The sequence below is a fragment of the Brassica oleracea genome, chromosome C3 (genome assembly GCF_000695525.1).
Source record: "Brassica oleracea var. oleracea cultivar TO1000 chromosome C3, BOL, whole genome shotgun sequence".
NCBI classification, from domain to species: domain Eukaryota; kingdom Viridiplantae; phylum Streptophyta; class Magnoliopsida; order Brassicales; family Brassicaceae; genus Brassica; species Brassica oleracea.
Window position 1 is genome coordinate 283,639 of NC_027750.1, and position 26,552 is coordinate 310,190.

Consider the following 26,552-nt stretch of genomic DNA (forward strand, 5'->3'; position numbering starts at 1 on the left):
TTTTTGAAACAATTTTTTTAAAGATTTAATTTTATGAAATAGAATGAATGTTAATATGGACATACAATCATTTGATTTTTTAGAATCTCAGATCGAATACTATCTCTTATTATTTGCCTTGAAATTTCTTTCACTAAATATTTGAAATCAAATTGTTTGTTCCAAAACGAATTAACATTTATTTTTATTTGGAATTATGTTTGGGCCACCGCTAAATAAGGATGCAAGAACAACTCCAATGAAAATATGTGAATGAGTATCTCACTGTTAAACTATATATAAAAATAAAAAAATTGAAGAAAAAGTGAGATTGAGTTCTCAGAAAGATCTTATGAAAATTCCATTAGAACCTCTCGTACCACATGTCCACTTAATTCTTTTGATTTAATTCTTTTTAAAAAATTGAAATTTAATTATGTAAACAAACTGTATTGAACTAATAATAATATTAAATTGCTGAGATACTTGTTTTAGATCCCAACCAATAAGATTGCTCTAATCTTATCACAGATCTCGAGAATAACAATTTCCTAGATAACACATAAAATATACTTATTTCCTAAAAAAATCACGTTTTTAGAATTTTCACTCTTTTTAATTAAATATATTAAAACTTAGATATAAATGCATAGTTTTTGTAATTTTATATTTTCTATATTTTTTAATCAATAAAATTTTTAAAATGTAATTAATGTTCTTGAATTTCACAATTTTTCATTATTAGTTGACAAAAATTACATTGAAAATATAAAATATGTATCTTTTTGAAACAAAATTTTTTTCTAGAATATAGATTTTTTTAAGAATGGAGTCTATAAAATAAGAGACCAAAAGAGGAGCAGCTTTTTGACACCTAGCTATTGTATGAAAAAAAGTGTTCAATAAAGTTTTGAGTTCGGCAGTTTTGGCGAATTAATAAGTCAAATGGTCCTTTCTATAATGTTAAAAAAACATATACTCCTTTCTATAAATACGCATAAAAATGTATCACAGCTGGTCATTCCTTTTGGTGACGGAGACGTTTTTATATCCTTGCATCAACAATGCCTCTCCCAATCCAAGCTTTCTTTGTCCCTCTCCTCTTCCTCTTCTTCTTCTTCTCCTCCTCCATTGCTACGGCAGCTATCGTTGAGCATGTTTTCCAGGTATTTACTTATATGCCACTCTCTCCTATTTGAAAATATATTGTCAGTTATTTTATTGAACATATACATCATTCTATATTCTAGCCTCTTTTCTAGAACCGGAAACGCGGTGGCACGCATTTCGTTGTCGTTTCCTCCATTTCGAAAAAAAAATATTACCGTATTTGGTGGATCGAGTCTAACTAACCCCAGCTTTTAGTATTATATTTAATATTTCCGTATAGACTTTTGGGTTTTTTTTTTAACTTTCTAAATATGGTAAAGAAAAAGAGACAGCTTTACGTGCAACTCTTTAAAATATGACGGGACAATATTAACGGCGTCTGACAATAGGTTAAAAACGTGGTGGTGAAACCGTTGTGCAAGGAGCAAATGATACCGACTGTTAACGGAAGTCTTCCCGGTCCAACGATAAACGTTAGAGAAGGCGACACTCTCGTGGTTCATGTTATCAACAACTCTACGTACAATATAACCATCCACTGGTAACGGATTGATCTCGATCGATATTATATCACCAAACAATGAGTTCTTATTTTATTTTATTGTACGATCTATAAGAATTATCTGTTTATGGGCGCACGCATATATTTAGGCATGGAGTGTTTCAGTTGAAGAGCTCATGGATGGACGGTGCAAATATGATATCTCAATGTCCGATTCAACCACGTAATAACTTCACGTATCGGTTCGATATCACCGGACAAGAAGGTACTTTGTTATGGCATGCTCACGTCGTTAATCTACGTGCCACACTTCACGGGGCTCTTATCATCCGTCCCCGATCGGGCCGACCTTATCCGTTTCCTAAACCCTACAAAGAAGTTCCTCTTGTTTTTGGTAAGCATTTTTTTTTCTTTCTAGAACCAACTACGACTAAGAAGCAAAACCGGACTGTGTTTTGATCATAAATGTAAAAAGAGTTATATTTTGAGGATGAATTTATTTAAATGTTATAAACATATTTTATTTTATTTTTCCTCGAACTGATATAACGGGGTAAATATAATCAATGTTGAGTCACTGTCAGAAAATTAGTTGAGGGCTATGGTCAATGAACTTTATCTTTTTTACGATTAACAAATATAAATAATAGAAATACTCGTATTGTATTTTTTTTCAAGTTAGTACTTTTTTGGGTAAATGTTACAAGTATGCACACGACTAGCGTTGGTCCGGATTAAATACAAGAGCATATAATACTTATCTTTTTACGCCAACCCAATATTTTATAAGAAACAAAATCTTTGTAGTTAACAAATATTTACGTTCGAAGGATTAAATATTCATTACAACATATTATCCTGTTTTTCAAACTATTAATTAATTTGTTTGGAAAAAAATATTATGCAAGAACAATGGTGGGACACAGATATTGAACTTCTTAATTCACGGCCAGCTCCGATTTCCGATGCGTACCTCATTAATGGCCTCGCTGGAGATTCATATCCTTGCTCTAAGAACAGTAATGCTCATTCTTTACGTAGCTCAAAAGTTAATTAATAAATTGCTTACAACAATTAATGATATTTTTTCTCGGCTTCCATAGGGATGTTTAAGCTCAGGGTAGTACAAGGGAAAACATACTTGCTAAGGATTATAAACGCGGCGCTCAACACTCACCTCTTCTTCAAAATAGCCAGTCACAACGTGACAGTCGTCTCTGTTGATGCTGTCTACACGACACCTTACGTTAGCGATGTGATGATTTTGACGCCAGGACAAACCGTCGACGCACTTCTCACGGCTGACCAGCCCAGCGGAATGTACTACATGGAGATAAGCCCTTACACTAGTGCTAACTCGTTAGTACCGGTACCCCCTAGCACTCCTATTAGAGGCCTAATCGTCTACGAGGATGCCAAGTCGACAGCATCCCCATCAAACTCGTTGATGCCTTCAGGGATGAATGCAATATCCACCGCTCATAGATTCTCCTCAAACATCACTAGCCTCGTGGGTGGACCATACTGGACGCCAGTGCCTGACCATGTGGACGAGAAGATGTTCGTAACCATGGGGCTTGGCTTAAAGCCATGCCCTCCGGGAACCAAGTGTATTGGTCCGTTTGGTCAGCGGTACGCTGGTTCTCTCAACAACCGTACTTTTGTGATCCCCGGAACGATTTCACTCCAAGAAGCCTATTTCTATAATATCAGTGGAGTATACACCGATGACTTCCCCGACCAACCTCCAATGAAATTCGACTACGCAAATTTTGGCGTCCGTACAAATTTTGAATACAAATTGATGTTTCCGGAGAGAAAGACTAGCGTGAAGACACTTAAATATAATTCTACAGTAGAGATTGTTGTGCAGAACACAGGGATAATCACCCCAGAGAGTCATCCCATGCACCTTCACGGCTTCAATTTCTATGTGTTGGGTTATGGATTTGGTAACTATGATCCCATCCGTGATGCAGATAAGCTAAATCTAGTTAACCCGCAAATGCACAATACCGTTGGTGTACCACCAGGTGGATGGGTTGTCTTAAGATTTAAAGCCAATAATCCTGGTAAGAAATATTTTTGCTTTTACCAAAAATAATATATAGATTTTCATATATACCAACTGTTTATATATAAATCGATGGCTTAATTTGACGTTATACTTTTGCAGGTGCATGGATGTTTCATTGTCACATGGATGCACATTTACCTTACGGAATAGTAATGGTTTTCATAGTTCAAAATGGACCAAGTCCGGAAACAAGCATGCAACCTCCACCGTCGAATCTTCCACAGTGCACTCGTGATCCCACGATTTATGAGTCGCTGGCAACAAGCGTTGATTTGTCTTCCTAGAAGTAGCTTTTACCCCAGCTGCCGGATCTTCTCTAGAAGTAACTATCAATCGTAGTTGCTTCTTCATTTTTTGGTATTTTAATTGATTGGTAATATAGAGATATTTTTCCAAAAAAAACCTAAATCTGGGAGACTTGTTTTAAATCTGAGTGTGGCAATTGGAGATGACGCTTTCAAGTATTGTTGGTACTCTCGTCTCTTGACTGACTGGTTGTAGCTTCAAATCTTACTTGGGGAGAGACTGATTAGTTATTGCTTTTCTGACATTAACCAAGGTAAGATAGAATTAGGAATTAATTCAAACTCAAGGGAGAGACTGCATGTAGTTGATAGTGACTCTGAAATAGCGTGTATATATTCATTCTATTATGAATGAATATGATTTTGTGAATTTTGGTTCCCTTGAGACAACACAAAAAAAAAATAAGAGTCTTAATTACAGGAAGAAAGAAAGAGACGATCATTAGATACTCTCCCTCTCTTGATTGCAAGAGAACAATGCTGCGGACCTGATGATTCTCTTGCTATACACAGAAGCAAGATCAGCATTCGAGTCTCCAACGGTCTTCTCCCCTCAGTCTAACTTCTCAGCTCACTGTTTCCTGCTGTCTGACGCTCTTTCTCTTTCTTCTTGTGCATGTATATCCCCTGCTCTCTTCCACGGACCTTCATTTTAAGCCCACACTTAGGCTCCTTTTCTACAACAAATGATATAATATATATTCAGATGATTTATAATTACATAATTATGAACATTTAGTATGAAAAGTGTTTACTGCAGCAGAATTTTAAATGGGTCTAGACTCTAGAGGATGTGGTTGTACATGTTTAAGCCAAATCGTAACATATATAAAACCAGAAGACAAAAAAAAAAGAGGAAGAAGAATTTATTGAATATTTCATCAATATCGTAGATTAAAGATCCGAGATATAACTATATACAAATATTTTCTCAAAGAAATAATGAGACAGAAAGGTGTCCATTATTTTCGATGCGCTAGTAGGCGTAATGGGATAGAAGTGGCTATATTGTATATATTTGATTGTTTAAAACTGGGTCGTCGAAATCTGGCATCTTAGTAAATTACTAAAGTATGGCTTTTGATACATATGTTAAAAAAAAGAGATACATATGTTATTAAGAAATAAAAAACAACAACAAAGGTCTCGTGTTTCACATGTCAAAGTCGCATAGATGTATCATGCTCATGTGTGTTTGACTCGAGACAGTAATGTAAACTTGATCAATGTTTCCATGTATAAGAAGGAGAAAATATAAGACTTGAAATAACTTGAAAACAAATAGTAATTTTACGGAATTGGATTTTTCGTATCTATAATTCTATATTCTTATTCTTAATAATTCTAGAGATGGACATTTGCTCCCTTGATGTTATTAAGACCGAATATGATCTAGGATTATTTCTATAAAATTTCCTTCACTAAATATCTGAAATCTATTAGTTTTTTTGTTACACGAGTTGCTTTAGTTTAGTTAAAAAAATTTTGATTGAATGACTGAATTATGCTAGTGTCTTATTAGGTATTTTACTGTTCCGAAAAACTATATATTTTTGAAATTTGATACTTTTTGACATTAAACGTTTGTATTATTTAAAAGACTTATATGGTAAATGTTTTTTAAGTTTAAACATAAAATAGCTAAAAATATTAGGTTTGATCTCAACAGCTATTGAGTGTGCTAAATGTGTTTAATTTTGTTTGGATAAACTAATATCATCACTTTTAAAAATAAATGTCAGAAAGGATTTTGGCTGATTTCAGTCCAATTTTTAAAATACATATATGTACGTACGTTGTTAAGAAAATAAAACAAAATATACTTTGGTTTTAGTTTCAGACAACGTGACATAATAGAAAGAAAATGATAACTCTGGAAACATGTTTGGGCCACTACCAAAGGGAAACGTAATCGTATTAGAGATCTAAAGCTTATATATTCTCTTTTTTTTTTTTTGAGCAACAGCTTATATATTCTCTAAACAACACATAAATTATACAATAAGCTACCACCGGACGTAGTAGACCAGTTGATTTAAGCTTGAACATTAATATTTTTATGCTTTTGATTCAAAATCCGATTAAAAGAATAATTTACGTTGTGTCATTAGTTAGTATCAACAAAAACTGATTTCAAATTATGGAAGAGACCAGGACCTAATGCCCAAACTCTTTTTAGCTAACAAAAAAATCTATACAATAAGTTATCAAAGAAGTGAAACTCTGATGGTTATTTGGAGAGAAATCTCCTATATATTAAAAGAGAAACAATACAACATTTGAGATAACCACGTGTCATCACCTCAATGATTATCAAAATCTAGAAATAGATTGGTCTATCTAAATATATAATAAGTTTTTTATTAAACTAACCATAGATTAATTATTAATATTTTTATTCTTTCTATAAACAAAAACTACGGAATTTTCTAATGTGGCTAAAGTATATATGACAATTAATGAGTTTAAATAATAAAGATTTGATAAAAATTAGTGTATCCTCTATCAATTTTTTTTCAATTTTAACTTATTAAAATAAATTAATTTACCACATTAGCCATATAATATAAACTTAGTTTTTTCGTATATATTATATTTTCAATTTTGAAAAATAACTATAAGTTACTAAAACTGTTAAAAGTCTCACATTAAAAAAATTTCATGAACAATGGTTTCAGTTTTTTATGACAAGATACAAACGATTATAAAATCATATATATATTAATATCGTTTAAATTAACTATATACCATATAAAATACATAAATATTTTAATTTCGAAATTTTCTTTGAACAATTTTTTTCGATAAAAGCTTTCAACAAATATTGACAATTTTGTAGTTAAATTTTAAACTTTGCATTGAATAATTTTAAAAAATTATAAATTACAAAAACTATTAAACATTACACAATGATATTTTTTGTTATCAGTGACTCAAAGTTTTTGCTATTAAAAAGATACAAATGATCAAAAAAATTATGAGTAGAAAAAAATATTTAATAAATATCAGTATTAAAAATAGACTATATATCTATGTTAATATCATTTAAATTTAATTATAGACCATATAAAATTAAAAGTGTTTGTTTAGATTAATATAATTTATTTATGTGTTCACATCAATTTGATAATATATGTAATAGTTATTGAATTTTTAATATTTATTATTTCATAACATATAAAATAATATATAATACATAAAAATAATTTATATATAATGTTCATCCCGCGCAAGGCGCGGATCTTAACCTAGTCTACTATATAGCAAACAAAGCTGATCAGATTAGTCAATAGGACATAAAAATAAAATTTAGACATAGACAGCTAATTATGAAGAAATGTGGAATCATGTTTGAGGTTGCCATTTTCGCTTAATTATATTAATAACTCAATATGTTTTTTGACTAAAGGCATGATAACTCAATATGTTCCAAAAAAAAAAATTGTCACAACTCTTTCTCTTCTTTAAATACGCACATACGATTAATGTCCCACAACTTATCATTCCTTTTAGTAACGAAGACTTTTTCATATCCTTACATGAACAATGACGCTCGCAATCAAAGATTTCTTCGTCCCTCTCCTCTTCTTCTCTTCCATTGCTTCGGCAGCTACCGTCGAACATGTTTTCCAGGTATTTACTTTTAATCCACTCTCTCCTTTTGTTATTCTCTATAAGAAATAACGGGTTAAACCTTTTTTTTAGAAACATTTTTGCCAGTTAGATAATTGCACATATATCCAGCGGCGGAGCTACGCTAATGGAGAGGGGGGCAGCTGCCCCAGATAAAACAAAATATTTATCCAAATCGTTACGTAATTAACCAAAGTTTCACTACATCACCTTGTCTTGTCCCCGTTGAAATTTTCTTCCTGCCCTCACCAAACCTTCCCTCAAGCTTCACATCTCACCATTTCAGTTTTTTTTTTTAATCTCATATTTATCAGTTGTAATAAATTATTGGTACTTTCCTATTTTGCATGTACACTAATATCCATGACAAAATATTCAATGCATTTTTGTATTTTATTTAAAGAGGTTTATTCAGTAACTTTCGTTGTTCAATAACTATTTTATATATTTTTTATTGATTAACTATTTTGATGAGATAATTATGTTTTTATTATTTTCTCATGAGTCATGATTAGGTTATTTTCTTTACAAATACCATATACATTTTTTATTAAAAATATTTAAGTTATATGTTAAATCATATAAATAATAAAAATATTTATTTAAAATACCAGCTGTTTGTCACTTTATTTAATAATAAATATTTATTTATTTATATAAATAATTTATTTAATAGTAAATATTATTTGAAAAAAAAATTATGCCTCCTGTAAAAAAAATTTCTGGCTCCGCTACTGCATATATCATTTCATTGTATCTACTAGCCTCTTTTTGTTTTCCCTGGCAAAAAATCTTACCGTTTTTTTTTTTGGTAAAAAAATATTACCGTATTTGCTGGATCTAATCTAAGAGACGTAGTATATATATGAATATTTCCATATATAAATGGAAGAACCCAATTTTACGTGCCACTCATTAATATATAAGAAGATGATTATTGGTAGTCCCAACATTGGTCCTTAGTATTTTTGGTGTGGAGCTCACCACATTTTTTTTAAGAATTTTGCTCAAATGTCCCTAATTAAGAAACATTCCAAATGTTGTCATGTCCCTAACTGTTTGTGGACCCCACTAACACGTGGCGGTCGGTAATTGGTTCATCATTTAATTTTTTTTTTAAATAAAAAAAAATTAAAGACCAAAAAATGTCCCAGCCGATAATCATGCCCTAACGGAAAATATTAACGACGTCTGACAATAGGTCAAAAACGTGGTGGTGAAACCGTTGTGCAAGGAGCAAATGATACCGACTGTTAACGGAAGTCTTCCCGGTCCAACTATAAACGTTAGAGAAGGCGATACTCTCGTGGTCCATGTCATCAACAACTCAACTTACAATATAACCATCCACTGGTAACATATTGATCTTGATATTATTTCATCACAAAACAATGAGTTTTTATTTTATTGTCTGATCAGTAAGAACAATCTGTTTATGGCACACAAATATAATAATCTAGGCATGGAGTGTTCCAGCTGAAAAGTCCATGGATGGACGGTGCGAATATGATAACTCAATGTCCGATTCAACCACGTAATAACTTCACCTATCGATTTGATATCACCGGGCAGGAAGGTACTTTGTTATGGCATGCACACGTCGTTAATCTACGTGCCACACTTCATGGGGCTCTAATCATCCGTCCTAGATCAGGTCGTCCTTATCCTTTTCCTAAACCCTACAAGGAAGTTCCCCTCATTTTTGGTAAGATTTTTGTTGTTGTTTTTTTCCTAATTTCCGAATAAAATTAAGAAACAAAAACGGATTTTTTTTTTTTTTAGAAAATTCTCCGTTTCTTATTCTTTCAATTAATTCTGCCTTTATTTTTTTTAATTTTTTTTAATTTTGCCTTTATAGTTTCAAAGTATAAATAATAAGAATTAAGAATTAAAATTGTATGATGATAAATTTGATAAATTTATTTATCACTCAAACTCAGGCAATGGCCGATGAACTTTATTTTTATACTGAATTATGTAATAACAAAATATTTGTAAGCAAATTTATTTATTTTAAATGTATTTAAACATATTTTGTATTTTTCAAACTGATTTTTGGGGGATAAAATATAAGAGAGCGTGTTGATGTTAGTAGTATGACTAGGTTGGTTTGGATTTTGTAAATAGCATATAATACTTCTTTTTACGCCAAGCCAAGATTTTCTAAGAAACAAAATCTTTGTAGTTATCAAATACTGACATATATTATTATCCTGTTACTGAAAGTGTTAATTAATTTGTTTGGGAAAAATGATTATGCAAGAACAATGGTGGGACGTAAATATTGAACTTCTCAATTTACAGCCAGCTCCTATTTGCGATGCCTACCTCATCAATGGGCTCGCTGGAGATTCATATCCTTGCTCTAAGAACAGTAATACTCATTCTTTACGTAAATCAAAAGATAAAAGAACCGCTTGCAGAAAAATTGATGGGTTTCTTTTTTATCGGCGTCGGTAGGAATGTTTAAGCTCAAGGTAGTACAAGGGAAAACATACTTGCTAAGGATTATAAACGCGGCGCTCAACACTCACCTCTTCTTCAAAATAGCTGATCACAACGTGACAGTTGTCTCTGTAGATGCTGCCTACACGACACCTTACGTTAGCGATGTGATGATCTTGACGCCGGGACAAACCGTCGACGCACTTCTCACCGCCGACCAGCCTATCGGCATGTACTATATGTCGATAAGCCCTTACATTAGTGCTAACTCGTTAGCACCGGTCCCCCCTGGCCATGATATTAGAAGCTTAATAGTCTATGAGGGTGCCAAGTCGACAGCATCCCCATCGATGTCGTTGCTGCCTTCAGGGACGAATGCAATACCCACCGCTCATAGGTTCTCCTCGAACATCACTAGCCTCGTGGGTGGACCCTACTGGACGCCAGTGCCTGAACACGTGGACGAGAAGATGTTCGTAACCATGGGGCTTGGCTTAGACCCGTGCCCTCCGGAAACCACGTGTAATGGTCCGTTAGGTCAGCACATCGCTGGTTCTTTCAACAACCGTACTTTTGTGATGCCAGAAACGATTTCACTCCAAGAAGCCTATTTCTATAATATCAGTGGAGTATACACCGATGACTTCCCCGACCAACCTCCCATGAAATTTGACTATGCTAATTTCAGCGTCCGTACAGAGTCTGACTACGAAATGATGTTTCCGGAGAGAAAGACTAGCACCAAGACACTCAAATTTAATTCTACAGTCGAGATAATTGTGCAAAACACTGGGATAATCAGCCCAGAGAGCCATCCCATGCACCTTCATGGCTTCAACTTTTATGTGTTGGGTTATGGATTTGGTAACTATGATCCCATCCTCCATGCAAGAAATCTAAACCTAGTTAACCCGCAGATGCACAATACCGTCGGTGTACCACCAGGTGGATGGGTTGTTTTAAGATTCATAGCCAATAATCCTGGTAAAAACATTTTTATTTTACAAAAAATAATATAATAGATTGTCTATATACCAACTGTTTATATATAAATGGATGGCTTAGGTTGAAAAATTTAATGTTGTATCTGTGCAGGTACATGGATGTTCCACTGTCACATGGATGCACATTTACCATACGGAATTATAATGGTTTTCATAGTTGAGAATGGACCAACTCCGGAAACAAGCTTGCAGCCTCCACCGTCAAATCTTCCACAATGCACTCATGATCCGACAATCTATGAGTCGCCGACCACTAACGTTGATTTGTCTTCCTAGAAGTTAACTATTAATCGTAGTTGATTCTTGAGTTTTGGCATTTTAACTGAGGGGTGATGTAGAGATATTTTGTCAAAAAGCACCTAAATTTGAGAGACTTGATTTAAATTTGAGAGTTGGCAACTGGAGACGATGCTTTCAAGTATTGTTGGGTACAGTCGTCTCTTAACTGATTGATTGTAGCTTCAAATCTTACTTGGTTAGATAGTAAGGAATTATATTCAAACTCTAAAAGGGAGAGACTGCATGCATGTAATTGATGGTAACTTTGAAATAGCGTGTATTTATATTTTATACTATATACATTCATTATATTCTGAATATATATGGTTGTATGTGTTTTGGTTTCCTTGAGACAACACAAAAAAAAGAGTTTCAAAGAAAGAAAGACGACCACTAGATAACTCCTCCCCCCTCTCTCTGTGTCCCGGAACTTGTGGGTTTTAGACTCTACCAACGGGAGATAGAGGCGGAGCAAACGGGGATGAAGATCTTCCGGTGGTCTTTGACATCGTTTCCTCCTCAGAGTCAGAGGCACACGTTATAACCGTCACGCACACAAAAAACGCTTGTAAAGGAGAAAGAAACGAACCAAACTCCACCCTATACATCCCTGTCTTCAGCTCTGTCATGGCCAAAACCGGAACCGAGTCTTGATCACTTTCTTCCTGCAATGAAAACCCCGAGTACCTCTTTTCAAGAACTGTTCGATTTTGGGAAAATCTTAAGAGACTTATGTTATGTTTAATGTTTACTTACCTGATCAAACAGTTTGAAGCTATGGTCCAACTCATGGAGGAGTGTTTTGTTGGATAGGACATGGAGTTTACATCCGACATCCCAGCCACCGCAGTCGCATAACCCTCCGGATCTCCACCGGGTAACCAAAGGTGTCGGTGCTCCTTTCACCGGGAAACTGTGAACCCCGCCTGGAATGATCACAGTGGTTTCCTCGAGGGCGTTCAAGTTTTCTTCGGCAGGCTTCTTCTTGATCACTACAGCTGCAAACTCTTTTCTCCCTTTTACTTGCTCCTCTGTTTCATCAAAGAGAACTGCTTCTCTGATGATACAAGATACGTTCTTCTCTTTAATATCTGAGCTCATGGAGTTATTACATAACCGCATTTGGCCGATCACAGTGTAGACGAACCCGCGTTGTTGTTTCTCTTTGTGTCCATGGATTAGCCAGCTTCCGCTTCTCTTCTTCTTTTTGACTTCATCAACAGAGTAGAATGTGCAGTACTGAACAGAATCATCTTTGAACGATGAATCAGAGTTTTTCATCGTAGCCCCGAGAATGCTCCTCCTGCTGTTGTTGTTGAGGTTGTCATCATCCACCACAAACTGAAATAGAGGGACGCCGTTTCTGTTGGTTAGCTGAAGAAGAGCTCGGGTTCTCCTCGATGTATCCTGCTTCTTTTCATCCATGTCGGTTGGCTTTGGATTGGAACAAGTTGATCTTTCTTCTTTTGATGGAAGAACATTTTCAGAGCCTTTAGATTTCAGTAAAGGGTCAAGCAGCCTTCTTAGAGGGCTGACTCGAGATGATCCACGGTGCTTACTTGACTGAGGTGGACAAGCTGAACCATCACATCTCATAGAGTCAGACTTGATGGCATCATTTGAAGAAGAAGTCAAAGGTTGGCGACCAGCTGATGAATCCTCTTTGAAGGTGTGACTTCTGCTGAGACGACCGAAGCTAAAACTAAACCGCTTGCTATGTGTGTTCTTTTCTTGTCGAAATTCTTGATCAAATATCCTCGAAGAAGCTGGCTTTGAATGACTTGTTAACCCACAAAAACGTTCCTTTTTACAAGAAAGATCAACACCAAGACGCAAATCTTCAGAATCTCTCTCCAAGTGAAAAGAGAGTGGACATGAAGGAGGAGGAACTTGAGATGTCAATCCTAAAGAGCTGCTGATCCCGTCTGAAAAGAGGCTGCTAACCTCCCTTGTTACTTTCAAGTTATCATTAGAGTCTCCAAGGGTCTTCTCCTCTCCAACTAACTTCTCAGCACATTGTTTCCCGCTTTCTCTTGCTTCTTCTTGTGCTCTCTTCTCAGACTCCTTCTTATACCTGATCACCAAGTTTCCCTTTGGGCCTAGAGATCCATTGGAGTTGCCCATCTCCTGCTTATTAAAAGCATCCCGAGAAGCTGCTTTAACTTTACCGAGAAGAGAAGAAGCATGCACTTGGTCATCAACCTTACACCTATGATGACGATATTGATGAGAAGAGGAGGAGCCCCCATTGGGAACCGTTCCTAGAGTAGTAGTAGTAGAAGACACTTTACTCTCACGTTTGCTTGATCTTCCACCGCCTTTCCCTCGACCACGCTGCTTCCATTTCTCGAGACGACCCCAATCCAAGACTCCAACATTCAAAACATTGCTTTCCTCTTCTTCTCCTTGGAGATAACCTGGCAACTTTGACATGTATTTCACAACCTCATCAACTTTGACACGCTCTTCCTTTCGAGTATGGCTCCAACGTTTTGTTCTCTCTCTGAGATGGGTTCTTGTACCCATTTGCATCTCTACACACAAACACACTAGTCAAAATCATATCAACTCTGTATAAACTTAATTCGCCAGAGATTTGGATAATTCAATTCAACTCAAATGTTATCGAAAGCAATGATCTTTGAAGCAAATACATTGGAAGCAGCATTCTATTGAAGAGAGAGAGAGAGAGAGAGAGGTAAGGGAACATACCAAGCTTGGCACTCGAATCTACTTATAAATTAACCCAACATTTCACGATTTCATCAAAATCAAACTCGATTTGGTTTGCTGCTCATATCCTCGGGGCAAAAGGGAACAACGTGAAGTGGAAGCAAAATCAACACCACGAAGCACAATCTTCCATTCACGGAAACCAAGAAAGTTTGTGTGATCCCAGGGAGACTCAAGAGAGAGAGAGAGAGAGAGAGAGAGAGAGAGAGAGGAAGGAATCGGAAGTTGCAGAGAATCTCTCGCCGCTTAGAGTAAGACGAAGACAGAGAGAGAGAGAGAGAGATGGCTTCCTGTTGGGGATCGTACGGTCAAGATTTAATATTAATAAAGCGATCGTATGGTCTGTAATTTATTAGGTCGGGCCCATTAAGAGTCTTCCGTTTTTTTTTAGAGCGAAACGGAACGGACCCACTCGTAGGCTGACGTCAGACGCATAGGTTTCTTTATCTATTATTCACCCGTTTTTTCCCCCTTTCTTTATTATTTGTCCGTTACGGCTTTACAAGAAGTTTTCAATCATCTTCGCAAATAATAAATATATAATGTGATCACCAGCTAAAATCAATCAATTTTATATGTTTTTTTAATTTATTCTAGTTTCAATTATGTGCCATTTTTTTTTTTTTACCAGTGTATCGTCTCATCAATTTTAGGTTCTCTCCTTTTACTCTGTCCTCTCTCTAAATCTGACACAGAGGAAAGATTGAGAAGAGACCTCTACCGGAGTTTCTAACAGTTTCATCTCCGGTTAGTAAGCTTGTTTCAGGGAAACGGTGTTTCTATTTATACCGCTATCGCCAGCTTCTGTTTCCGGGGAATGGAAGCTCTGACATCACCGATTTCGCCGGCTTTCGTCTTCGGGAAAGCGGTGGCTCTGATAGCACCGTTCTTTCGCCGGCTCCTTCTCCGGTTTGATCTGGAATCAAGTTCTCGTTCTACGCTCTTGCTCTTTCTCTGTTCAATCGACTCTCGATCTGAAAATCTGTTTGGATTTTTTGGATCGATGGAAGATGATTGTTGTTCTTCAAAGCGTGGATCTATGGTGTTTGAGATCTATAGGTTTTCATCGGTTTTAGGCTCCAAGGTGGAGCTGGGTCGCGCTTTTGCTCTGACCCCGGCGGAAGCTGTTGTACTCTTCTGGTGGAGGTCTGATTATTGCGGCGATGGAGTTTGCATGCCGATGAAGGGGTGGGGCTTCGATCTTAGGACACGTACCCCTCTGATGGTGTTCCGGTCAAGACGTGACGGCCTGGTGACGCATGTCTCTCACAGTGAGGATTACGACACATGTCATGTTCACGCATCTCGCGGAAAGGAAGAGGCGCCTTTCTGGGTTAGGAAGATGGGCTTAGGGCCCAATAAGTTTACGGTTTGGTTAGCCCTAGTGTGTTTGAGCTTCATGGTTGTATCGTTGTTTACGTTTTGAGCTTGGTCTTTTGGGTGTTGTCTTTTTAATAAATTTTAGTTGGCAAAAAAAAAAAAAATGTGACTCTTTTTTAAAGTTAAACTTTTTTGCACATGTTTCCCACCACGATCAACAGCATTACATCATTATCATATCAAACATATATTATTGTTATCATAACAAAGTGTTTTTTTTGCATGAGGAGCATATTGGATTTTGATTTTTTTACTAAAGATATGTTTATTTCGTCAATAAAGCAAAAGGACTTCTACTTTCTCCTCATTTCATGATGGCATGTAAACTTAAGCTCTTACACATATTTTGACTATTATAAACACATGAGTTATGGACCTCTTTTGGTTGGCTGTAGCCTGTACGTGCTTTTGTAGTTATAAATTACATCAGTTGTATAACCTGTACGGACTTTAAGAAATGGTATAAGCAACATAAACCTACATACATATATAATATTATCTAACATGATACAATCTTTCCATTCCGCCTGTGTTAGAATTTCATCTAATCAATATGATTGAACTATATAAAATAAAAACACTCAATAAGGTGCATGATCAGAAATTATATATACTTGAATTTTGTCTTGAAAAATCTAGAGATAAAGTGATTGATATACTTTTCATTATTCCCGTAATCAAATCACAATCAAAAGTTTGATGATCAATATTTAGACTACTACATAATGTCATATAATATAATAAAAGTTAAGATCACTCATCGTCTTTATATAAAGGAAACAACAACAACAAAGTATTTGTATGCTTTGATCCAAAAATATTTGTGATAACTTTGCAATTTAGACTAATCATGTTACATTGAGAAGCAGTAGCTTTCAAGTTTAAACAAAATTTCCAGCTTGAACAAAAAAAAAAAAAAAAAAATTTCCAGCTGTTTTTGCAGTGTTGGGTTCAGTCCTGGGTCCGAGATCTACAACACTAGAGAACAAACAAATTAGAGCAATGGACACGCCAACGAATTCATTTCGTTGTTATGTATTAGTATTAGTGATCCTCAAAATTCACTATATTTACTTTTTGTCATTGCTTGATTTTTCCAGGCAACAACCCATGACCAGCTGCATGTAAGTACATGGACGCATGTCACGCATCAGTAGTGGTTTTAATGGCCTTGCTTGGCCACATCAATGGTCAATGTATATTGGATAATTATTTTGATTTGAATTGGTATCGTTCTAATTGTGTAAAATATTAGACACACACGGATTGCTTATTTTCGGACATGTTTTGAGTGTCGTATCTCATATGTTACATATATATTCTGATAGTATATCAAGTACTAAATTGGTGAATTTGCAAAAAGTTCAATCACTACGATTGATATACAAATCATTCACTAAGCAAACAACATTGTTTCGTTATTTCTCTGTGGAGGTGAGTTGGATGATTGCGCCAATGGATAAACCCATAGTGACATATTAGTAAAGCAGTGGATGGTAGCCCAACGAGAAATTCTTTTTAGGCAAACGAAAGAAATAGAAGCGTATAAAGAACTAGTACAACTCTCAGTGGCTTGTTTCGACCAAAAAAAAAAAAAATACTGGCTCGCTTCGGTCCAGACAGTAATCAAGCGATATACGCCCTGAAGAACTTTATAGTCCTTATTTGAAAATGCTTACTACTTTTGTCTTTCTATTAAGCAAAAAAAAAATATAAATCTTTTATATATTAAAATAGAAGTCACAACCTTGATTCATGTGTGATTTTTTTAAAAATTGGACCTAATGGACCTATTCCTAGAAAATCATGTTACATTTAATATCTAATCTTATCATTTTAATTTTGGGCCTACAAGAAATGTTTATTGGGCTATTAATAATTGGATTTAAACAATAGATGATCCATTGGACTTATAGATAATATAAATTAAATAGATATAATTTAATGTTGTAATACTATACCTCTATATGCTAATCGATAATATAAATCTATGAAGCGAAAAATTTAATTTTTTTAAAACTTTCTAAATTTGTGAAATGTTACAATATCTTTGAATATGACAATAAAACAATATTTTATTAATCTTTATATATATAGTTATGATTGTAATAATGAAATAATAACCGAAAATATATATATAGAAGAAGATACAAATACATGTGAAAGTTTGAAACAATCTATTCAATGAAAAAATATACAGTAAACTTATTATGTTTTAAAAATTTATAGACACATATATATTATAATAAATACCAATTTAGAATTGAAAACAAAATATTTATATAAAAATAAATGAAAACAAAAACCCGCACAGTTGCGCGGATCGAAATCTAGTAAATCTTAGATCAAGAATTTCTTCTAAATAAGAACTTTGATTATGGATACATTTATACATGATACCAATTGCAATTATACATAACTGTCTCCTTCAATATTTACCTTTTTTGTCAACAAAGTTTTTATAGATTCAGTAGTTGTCTCCTTCAATATTATTAAAACAAAAAAACAGTTAATTTATTTATACATGCGTGGAAACTGTAAATTTATTAGAGTACTAGATGATGGTCCAGACACTTGTGCGGATTAATATACATCAAACTAATTCAAATTTTAAAATAATGTTTAATTTCAATAGTTCAAATATTAAATTAAAGAGAAGATATAATTTAGGAAAATACTCTAGGATAGCAATAAAAAAATTTATGTCACAAATATAGACTTTAAGGATCAAAATGACCAAAATATTTCATTAAAGATGTAAATATATGTTTATACTCATAGGGTTAACTAATCCAAACCTTAGAGTTTAGAGTTAAGAGCATCTACATCAATGAACCTTGAGGGGGGATCATAACTTTAATTTTTTATTATTTTTATTTTTATTTTTTTCGTTTGATTTAAAAAAAAAACAATAAAAAAAACGGACCAATCGCGGGTCGCCACGTGGCGTGGAGCCCGCGTTGCAGTGATGAACCGAGTTCATCCCAGCGAATCTGCAAGGGGTGAGTTCATAAAAATGAGAATATTATAATATTTTTTTTTTGGGAATGGTGTGAAACTGAGCATTGAACCTTCAATGCAGATGCTCTAAGGGGTGAAGATTTGGGATTGAAATTTAAAATTTTATAAAATAAAAATAAATATTAAAAATTTGAAAATAAAAATTTTAAAAATAGTTTCAAAAATTATTTTTGAATTACAAAAAAAAAAATTGAAAAAAAAAATCGAAAAAAATTTTAAAAAAATTTTATAAAAAAGTTCGAATTTGAAAACATATAATCTAAAACTATAAAAAAATAATAATTTTTTTAATTTTATTTTTTATTTTAATTTTACTTTTTTATATATATGTAGGGTATTAGAGTTCTTTTACTTATTAAATGGAGCATTTTGGTCATTTTCCTTATTGTGGTCTATTTTTGTGATCAAAACTTGAAAATTGTCTATTTAAGAGAATTGCCCTATAATTTATCTTTTTTATCACAACACATCATAGATAATAGTTTGCTACTTGCAAAATCTTTTATTTATTATATCAGTAAACCACACATGTAAAAGTATATTATCATAATAACCTCGTAAAGTTCTATTAATATTTTAAAATAACTTAAAAGATAAATTTACAAAAGAAATTACCAATTATCAGAGAAGCCTATGAAATCAAACCTCTCTTCGTCAAAGTCTTAATTGTATTTATGAATTTTCTTTTTGAGAGTTTATCTATAATAATTAAAAAAATACTTTTACTGAAATTTTATAAACTAAAAGTGATAGATTATATATGTCTAGTAAAAATTAATTTTTTAGTTATAATGGCGAGAGATTGTATTCTTTGGACTCATATTTTTTTATTGGTAAGATAATTCGGTGATACAAAAGAGAAAAAAACTTTCTTTTTAAAATGATAAATAAAAACATTAAACTATTTAATATTACTAAAGTAAACATAAGATGAAGAAAACTATAAAACTATTGCTATAATTTGATAATACTTGTTAATAATAATTATTCCTGAATATAATGAAAATATTTATTAAATAATCATTAAAAATGTTTAAAAACTAACAATTCAAAAAGTTGTTTATTAAAACTAATGACTCAACCTAAATTATGAAATATGAAAAATAAGCTTTTAAAAATAATAAAAAATGCAAATAAGCAAAATAACCTAAAATCATGGAGAACATGACAAGTAACCAAAATTAAAATTACCATCTAAATTATTTAAAAATAAGAAAAATAAATAAAATTACCAATTAAAATTATGAAGAACATGAAAAATAAATAAATAACCTATATTATGGAGAATATGACAAATAAACAAAACTAAAATCATTAAAATATACAAATAAACAAATTACCTAAAATTATGGAAAATATGCCAAATAAGCAATAAATAATGACAAATAAGCAAAATCATCTAATATTATAGAAAAGCCGACAAGTAAGCAAAATCATTTCATAAATAATAGTATAGATTATACAAAATCATAAACGGTTTATCTATAGGTACGTTTAAGGAAAATAGAAATCCAACCGGGTAAATTACTAAACCACGACAAGAACACAAGGACCAAAACTCCCCTGTTCTTTTGTAGCAGCTACCTTCAAACTTCTTCCATACTTGTTGTAATAATAAGATGAGAAGTTACTAAAACGTACTGATCCACTCCAAGGGGACTCTATTTTTTTGGTCCTATATGTACCTGCAAAATCCAAAAACGAACCGACCCATGATCAAGTATTAAAGCATATTTATTGCATGTGTCTTAGTTTGGGGTTCTTAGCATAATATAAGATACTATCTCTTAATTTTTAACTAAAAAAATCAAGAGACATCTTTTAAATAAAAGATATAAGAGACGTCTCTTACCTTTTTTAGTTAAAAGCTAAGAGACCGTGTCTTATATTACGTTAAGAACCTCAACCTAAAAGACCTACAATAAACATGCTCTTGCATCTTAAAACTGCACCAGGATCGTTTGGTTGGGGAAACCAGGGTTTATTAATTATACCTTGTTTTTGTAGTATAACATTGGCATAAGTAGCAAAAGAGATCTCTACTCAATAATACAGAGTTCCTGTAAGTTTTCAAGAAGAGTTAGTGAAGGAAACAAGAATTGAAGGGAACAAAACAAAATGATAGAAAATTGGAATATGATACCTTTCCACCAATTTCCTCTTGAAGCACTTCCTGAATCATCTCCGCCCCCCTCTCTCTTGTTCTCCTAGAAAACGAAAAGAAACCCTTCAAACTCATCAAAAGTTTCACGAGACTTAACCTTTAAAAGATTCAAAAGATCGAGTTTCAAGATTTTATCCAGAGACTAAATAGATTACCGTAGAGTTTGAGCTCGAATCCTGAGACTGGAAATAAACATCGGGGCCACCATAATAGATGGAAGAACTCAGATGACAAGGTTGCACTCTCTGATCCTGATAAACTGAACCAAGGTTATCTTGTTCTTCTCTCTGTCTATCAACATCATCACCTGCAAAATAATAATAATATCCAAAAACCCTTTAAAACACACACAAAAAGGAACAAGACTTAATTTGATCAACAAAGACTTCTCAAGGATCATGTTGTGTAGTATTAAACTAGATTACCAATCTTGGAGGATTTCTCATTCCAGCCAGCAGTCACAGTGTCTTGTTGCATAGATTCTCTTCCCATAACCTGAGACAAAACAAACCCATAAATTTCTAACTTGTTCTACAAGCCACGATCATGTAGACTCCTCTTCTCCTTAGGTGTTCTTATTCTTAGTTAAGGGTTGTGTGGGTCTTTAATGAATTTAAATTTTCCGTTTTGAAATTAATCCATAATTTGGAAACACAAATCACAATTAAATCAATCAATTGCGATACGATCGAATCAGAATAATCCTAGTTTCATAAAATCTCACATTCCATTCTCAAGGAAATTAGAAATCTCCAACGATTAATCGAAATAGAAACAGAAAATAAGATTAATATGAAAAAAATCCAGAGGTCAAACACCAACATATTAAATTCCTATAAAAAAAAGAATTATTTGTAAAATCATAGATTTTGGAGAAAGGAGATTCACCTTAGAAGGAGGGGGGAAAATGGATCTGAAAGAGGACGAGGAAGGCAAAGGATTTACTTTGGAACCAAAAAGCTCAGAGGTTAACGAGGAAGAAGAAGAGGAAGCCTTTTCCGTTCTTCCCTCCATTGTCTCTCCAAAACCACTTCTAACCTAAACCCACGAATCCGTACGTGTACTATACGCACTCTGTATATATGGAGAGGGTTATCAAATATGTGTGTACTTATCAGTTTATACGATTATGCATACGGAAGAGGAGTCGAGAAGGGAACTGAAAGTGTGGATCGCCCTCAGATTTTAAAAATGATAATCGAATTAGTTGCTAATGACATTTAAATATTTATGGGTGATTGATACCATTTTTATTACTTAATGATTTAAAATAGATGGAAAATACCTTAGTCCACCAGTTTGACTAAGAGTGATTAATGATTCTACACCTCGAGATTTTGGACTAAAATTCTGGAAAATGCAAATTATGTAGATTATGGTAAAAAAATTCTAAAAAATCTTCAGTATGGTGCATGGTGTATCATCGAACATAGATCTTATATAGCGATTCGGAGTGGCACAATCAAACGTGTATTTTCATAAGATAAGGTGATAGAATTATTAGAATCGTTTATGTAATATTTCTAAATAATTTAAAATAGGAAAATGATTTAAAATAGAAAAATAACAATTTTTAAATTATGTCATTGATAGAAATAATCTACACAACAAATATTGCTATTTTATGATCGATATATTTTGTACCTTTATCCCTCACCAACCAACATTTTAACTGTTCACCATTAATGTATATTATTTCTAAATAACTAAAATCTTTTACAGCTATATTTGTTGATAAAAAAAGTTTCAATACGTAATAAATTACAAAGTAAGTGGAATCTATACATCCGTTTACGTACACACAACTCCCACTTTAGGTGTCTGATAAAACGATCGACACGTGATGATCGAACAGAAGGTGGCGAACCAAACTTTATTTGAGGTCAGTAGTTGCCACCACATTGCTACGACTGAGAGTAACTCCAGGACACAAAAATACAATATCCAAAATGGATAGCTAACGAACACTTGAAAGGATGAGTGAACGGTTCGTTGGATTTATATCACTTTCACGTGACAGTTAGTGAAGAAACAAGATCCATCCATATAGTCAAAGAAAAAAAACACATTACCTTATCTCTTTCATATTGTCGGCAACAACATTGAACTTGACCTTTCTAATATCTGATCGCAATGAACGAGACGTTTCATTCAATGCAAAATACTTTTTTCTTTCGCAGCTTCAATATTTTTGCTTTGATATTAAAGTTTGGAGATGTGAAAGCATGTAGTTCAAAAATCTTTTTCCTTTTTAAGGCTTCGAAAATCGTCAAATTCAGGTTCTTTCTCCAAATAAAATGCATCAGTAACAAGTTCCAACGGGGTTTCGTAGTTGATGCTCGTGTGAGAGTAAAAATAATACTCCCTCCGTTTCATAATATAAGTAGTTTTGACTAAAATCGCGAAGATTAAGAAAATTATTATGTTTTTAAAAAGTATTTTATAATAAATAGGGAGTATAATACACGACTGCAACGATGAAATTAAGTTGATAGAATTAGCTAAACGTGGTTTGTGAATTGTGTTTATTGTTTGGATTTAAAATCAAGGAGTTTGGGGACAAGCTAATTAATAAATTGAAAGTGCGGGCTAAATTTCTCAACCAAACTTGCAAAATAATGTAATAAATCATGGGAAAAGTAATTAAAATCCCCTATGGAAATTGATCATATTTTATTTAATAACTTAGAACGTATATTTGTGAATTTTAGTTTATCTTAGAACACTTAATTAAACAAGTACTTCATGTTTTAAAATAACGATGATGCAAATATTCAATATAAACAAACGACTGTTTTTTTATTATGTTAACATATTAATTTAGGAACTTGTTTCATGCATGCGGATCTTACGTCGGGAGAACTGCTAACGATGATGACACGTTCTTTAATTCTCTTCTCGAGATTCTGAAAAGAAGAATCTTTCTTGATCCAAATTGGTCCAGTGCACTTCCGGTTAGCAGGCAAATGATAAAAGAAAGAAATCATTAATACATTAGGAGCATCATTATTATTATTTTATTTGATTATGTTTAAACAATTAAATTTAAATGTAAATAAAATGTCTAAGCTATACATACCTTGACAGGTAGAAGAAGTGGGTTAGAGACGTTTTCTACCGTAGCAAAATAAAAACTTTTTCCACTTCTCTTTCTAACTTTTTTATGTATTTGATTTTTCTTTAATTACAATTATCCTAACAATACACTTAAGAATGCAGCGATAAAAATGCTCTTTGGGATATTTCTTGCTAAATTATGCATTTAAAACTAAAGGCCAAGTCCAACGGCACGGTAAAACGTCAAAATAGCATGTGATGTTTCTTTTCTCCAACCGAACGGCATATGCAACTGCATTTTAGTGTGATTTTGTTTTTTGCTACATTGTCACATTATATTTGGTATAACACTGTATCAACGGCAAAAGTTTTTTTTTTAATTTTTTTTATTTACATAAAGACTGTTTATTATATACATTGTTTAATTATGCTTGGTTACATTTGATTTCTATGATTATTTTACAATTGGATGAAATATTAATTTTTATATATATAAAATTAAGATACATTAAAGATTAATTTAAACATTTGAAATAGAAATTTTTTTAGTTACAGTTTTAATATTAATTTAAATATTTTAGTCATAAAAATAATTAATATTTATTAAAACTATTAAAAACTAAGAGAATCTTGATTAATAATACAATAATAAAGAATATTCTTTTTTAATGTAATATTTGGTGTTGTGGTTGGAGACTCAAAAAAGTTTGGTGCTAAAACTACATTAAAATAGTGTAGTTTTGACACTAAAATGGTGTTATAGGTTAGAGATGCCCTGAGTCGAGAAAGTGGCATATGTAAAACGTAAAGATTTGCTATATTAATTTTGTGAAATATAAAAATGAAGATGCATGCACCAGCAGGGATTCAAATCCGGGTCTGTACCGTGGCAGGGTACTATTCTACCACTAGACCACTGGTGCTATTGCTGTCATGGAATCTTATATATTTAAATCTTTATTAGGTTTTAATCGAGCATAATCTACTCTTCGTTGTAGATTTGAGCTGAAACTCTTTGATTCATTCAAAATATATTGTAACTTCGAGTCTTAATGCTGTAAAATAGTATATCAATCTATCGACTAAATAAATTATAATCAATTTGCGAAGTGAAAAAGGAAAAGTAAAGCGTGGAAGATAGCGTAATACAGAATACAGCGCCCAGGAGTCACGCAACATAACAGGTTACGCCATCAAAGTGATTCTGTGTAACTATCCCCTTGGGCCCCATTCTGTAATCCTCTTTGAAAAACAATATATTAACCCCTTTATTTTCTCGGGATAAGATTAAATAAGAAGATCATCTTATCAAAGAAAAAATATGACATTGTTTAATTACTTCTATGTATTTAAGTTGTACAAAAATAAAGGAATTCCTAGTTACTTTTACGAACTTCGTTAACTATAAACTTGTTATGCGCAAGTAACTTTTATTTTGAATTAAAAACATACGCAACCACACCACATCCAAGGAAAGTAATGCATTATGATGATATTCATGATTAACAGAAATAAATCCCAATTTGTTCTTAGTTCTGTAGCGTTTTGCACGTTTTAGTTAAATATCTATAGCAATTAATATATTCTTCTAAGCCCTTTATCAAAAAAAAAAAAAAATTAATATATTCTTCTACACATAAAAAGTAGCAAATATTCTTTCGTACTTGGATGTATATGTAATTCACAAAATACTTTTCATATGATAATACATTTTAAAAAATATGAAAAAATATAACATTCACAAAAGGCTTTTCATATGATAATACATTTTAATTTTTTTGAAAAATATATAACATTTTTTCGACATTGTGTATTGTCCTCACAATATTTAGTTGTGTGCTCAATCAATGCAACTTGTAGCTTGATTATGTTGTCAGAATATTAAGAAATAAGTTATACAAATTTACGAAAGATCAAATCAGCTAGCATTTCACATAGGTAGTAAGTTGGATTTGATGGAACATAACATAATAGTCGTAAACATGTGGTGGGAATTTGTCATTTTAATGATATGACCATTTATTAATCTAATTTAAAGCGTCTGCGTAACTTGATCTACGAGCTATTATACAAGTATATGTCCATATATCCAAGGCTTCGAAAGGTAAAATCAGTTCAAACGGGACATATTTACAAAATTTCAATCATTTATCTATATATTAACTATTTTAAAACATAAAAAGTATTAACTGCTTACCCTTATTGATATTTATGTAGGAAGATTTATATTTTTTTCCTTTGAAAATGTTGTGTTTTGTCGGCGATTAAACGTCATGTTTATAATTTTAAAACAACGCAAACACTATTAGTGTAAACTATATAGTTTGAGATAATCATTGTACATTATTTATAAAATAAGATAAATATATTTTAAAGTTAAGTGTTTGTAACAAAATTATTTATTATCAAAAAGAAAAAAAAAAAGCAGATCAAAACTACCAAATGTTAGCGGATGATATCTGCATGCAGATCTTCCGTTTTTTCCACAAAAAGACAAAAATATTGAACTCCATGCATATCTTCCGCTTAAACTGCTTTTGCAAACAGAAAAACGTGAATAGTGATTGTATTGCGGAAAAACTGCACATACAGGAGAATTGCGCTCGTCATGCCCTTCCATTCATAACCTAAATGAAAAAGCATCTAATGACTGATGTGATTTTTACTTTAAGAATGTGAGTTGGATATATTTTTTTATATTTTAATAAAAGGGCCAAAGTTTTTTTTCTTGTGCCAAAATATGGTATTAGTGTATCTCCAACTCATCTCTATATTTACCTTTATACGCTATAATAAAGTAAAATCTACTATATTTCACCTCTATTTCTTCCTCTAAAATAGAGATTGTTATTTTCTTCTCTAT

General features: G+C 32.7%; 4 protein-coding genes across 6 annotated transcripts; 2 read left to right on the forward strand and 2 right to left on the reverse strand.

The window, feature by feature from the left end:
* Positions 1–1,019: 1,019 nt before the first annotated feature.
* LOC106333422 (laccase-8-like) lies at positions 1,020–4,076 on the forward strand. The gene is made up of 5 exons (XM_013771865.1): positions 1,020–1,145; positions 1,479–1,630; positions 1,741–1,985; positions 2,695–3,663; positions 3,768–4,076. Exons 1-5 carry the CDS (start codon positions 1,044–1,046, stop codon positions 3,950–3,952), a joined length of 1,653 nt encoding a protein of 550 aa, XP_013627319.1. The 5' UTR covers positions 1,020–1,043; the 3' UTR covers positions 3,953–4,076.
* A 3,443-nt stretch (positions 4,077–7,519) lies between these two features.
* Positions 7,520–11,331, forward strand: LOC106329592 (laccase-9-like). Its single transcript, XM_013768285.1, has 6 exons — positions 7,520–7,606; positions 8,808–8,959; positions 9,067–9,311; positions 9,870–9,980; positions 10,067–11,035; positions 11,147–11,331. The coding sequence occupies exons 1-6, from the start codon at positions 7,520–7,522 to the stop codon at positions 11,329–11,331; spliced, it is 1,749 nt and encodes a 582-aa protein (XP_013623739.1).
* Positions 11,332–11,584: 253 nt separating this feature from the next.
* LOC106328171 lies at positions 11,585–14,359 on the reverse strand. Its single transcript, XM_013766556.1, has 3 exons — positions 14,047–14,359; positions 12,091–13,868; positions 11,585–11,999 (listed from the first exon to the last, which is right to left on the reverse strand). The coding sequence occupies exons 2-3, from the start codon at positions 13,864–13,866 to the stop codon at positions 11,775–11,777; spliced, it is 2,001 nt and encodes a 666-aa protein (XP_013622010.1). The 5' UTR covers positions 13,867–13,868; positions 14,047–14,359; the 3' UTR covers positions 11,585–11,774.
* Positions 14,360–19,891: 5,532 nt separating this feature from the next.
* On the reverse strand, positions 19,892–21,800 carry LOC106333260. 3 transcript variants are annotated; one of them, XR_001268325.1, is made up of 7 exons: positions 21,521–21,800; positions 21,058–21,127; positions 20,788–20,939; positions 20,612–20,675; positions 20,463–20,528; positions 20,321–20,384; positions 19,892–20,153 (listed from the first exon to the last, which is right to left on the reverse strand). XR_001268325.1 is itself a non-coding variant. In XM_013771726.1 (6 exons), the coding sequence occupies exons 1-5, from the start codon at positions 21,644–21,646 to the stop codon at positions 20,512–20,514; spliced, it is 429 nt and encodes a 142-aa protein (XP_013627180.1). In that variant the 5' UTR covers positions 21,647–21,800; the 3' UTR covers positions 19,892–20,153; positions 20,463–20,511. The 3 variants fall into 3 exon arrangements, 2 of the variants coding, with proteins under 2 accessions (XP_013627180.1, XP_013627181.1); XM_013771726.1 differs by lacking the exon at positions 20,321–20,384; XM_013771727.1 differs by lacking the exon at positions 20,321–20,384 and having other exon boundaries at positions 20,788–20,935; positions 21,057–21,127.
* Between the last annotated feature and the right edge of the window lie 4,752 nt (positions 21,801–26,552).